At 48.4% G+C, this 1,187-nt stretch overlaps 1 protein-coding gene across 1 annotated transcript in view; it reads left to right on the forward strand.

The window, feature by feature from the left end:
- Nucleotides 1-1,187, forward strand: part of lpcat3 (lysophosphatidylcholine acyltransferase 3) — a 16,404-nt gene that overhangs the window by 8,709 nt on the left and 6,508 nt on the right. Inside the window, exons 5-7 of the mRNA XM_008280193.1 lie at nt 292-470; nt 550-658; nt 729-815. Coding sequence (XP_008278415.1) covers nt 292-470; nt 550-658; nt 729-815 — 375 coding nt within the window. The remainder of the gene's footprint in view (nt 1-291; nt 471-549; nt 659-728; nt 816-1,187) is intronic.

Raw genomic sequence — 1,187 nt, forward strand, 5'->3', positions numbered from 1 at the left:
CCAGGCCTGAAAGGTCTCCTCCTTCAGCCTGACGGCTTCCCTCACCGCCGGTGTCCACCAGCGGGTTTTGGGGTTGCCGCCACGACAGGCACCAGTGACCTTCTGGCCACAGCTCCTAATAGCTGCTTCTGTGATGGAGGCTTTGAACGTGGCCCCATCGCATGGAAGATGCAAATATAAAAATAAAATATAAAAAATAACAGTGAAACACTGCAACAGTGCAAAACAGTAGCAACTGAGTTAGTTACTACTTTATATTTCTTTATTCTGTCTGTCCTGCTGTAAACTCAGTCCCAGCTGAGCTTGGAGCAGAAGAAAGCCGCCCTGCCATCGGTTCCGTCGCTGCTCGAGGTCTGTGGGTTCTCCTACTTCTACGGAGGCTTCCTGGTTGGTCCTCAGTTCACCCTGAGAAGCTACCAGAGGCTTGTGGCGAGAGAACTGACCGACTCTCCTGGGAAACCCCCCAACAGGTAGAACACAGAGAACATCCCAGAGAAGGTGGACATGTGTTTGGACAGAACGGTTCTCAGTGTGCCCTTCTGTCCTCAGCGTTGTTCCGGCGATGAAGCGGTTCTCTCTGGGGTTCCTGTGCCTGCTCATCTACGCCATCTTCAGTCCTTATTACCCCGACAGCTACTACCTGACAGCAGAGTACGAGGTGAGAAGAGCTTCGCTGCACGAACACAGAATAAAGGCAGCAGCTCCTTACCACCTGTTTGTGTCCTCAGGCTCAGCCCTTCTGGTACCGCTGTGTGTTCATCCTGCTGTGGGCCAAAATCGTTCTCTATAAATACGTCAGCTGCTGGGTTATCGCTGTAAGTAGCCTCTGATCTGCAAACACAGCTTGAAGCTGCTGGTTTGGCTCCTACGTTGTGCACAGTCGCAGCTGAACACACTTTGATATGTTCATTCATTCATGCTTTCACTCAGTCACACTCGGCTCTGATTACCATCTGAGATTCATGAGTTACTCTGAAATCATCAGAGTCCTTCAGCGCCAACATGTCTGATCTCATTTAAATAGTTTTATCATAAACTCTGGATATTTAAAATATCAGTGACATTTTAGCCCCATTTATCAAATACTTTTAAAGATAAAATGTTTTTAAATCTCCCGTCGACCCGCGTCCAGCTCGTTAAATCTGAGTCTGTCTGAACAACAACATCTGAGGAACTATCCATCCATC

The sequence above is a fragment of the Stegastes partitus genome, unplaced genomic scaffold (genome assembly GCF_000690725.1).
Source record: "Stegastes partitus isolate 25-593 unplaced genomic scaffold, Stegastes_partitus-1.0.2 Scaffold184, whole genome shotgun sequence".
Lineage (NCBI taxonomy): Eukaryota > Metazoa > Chordata > Actinopteri > Pomacentridae > Stegastes > Stegastes partitus.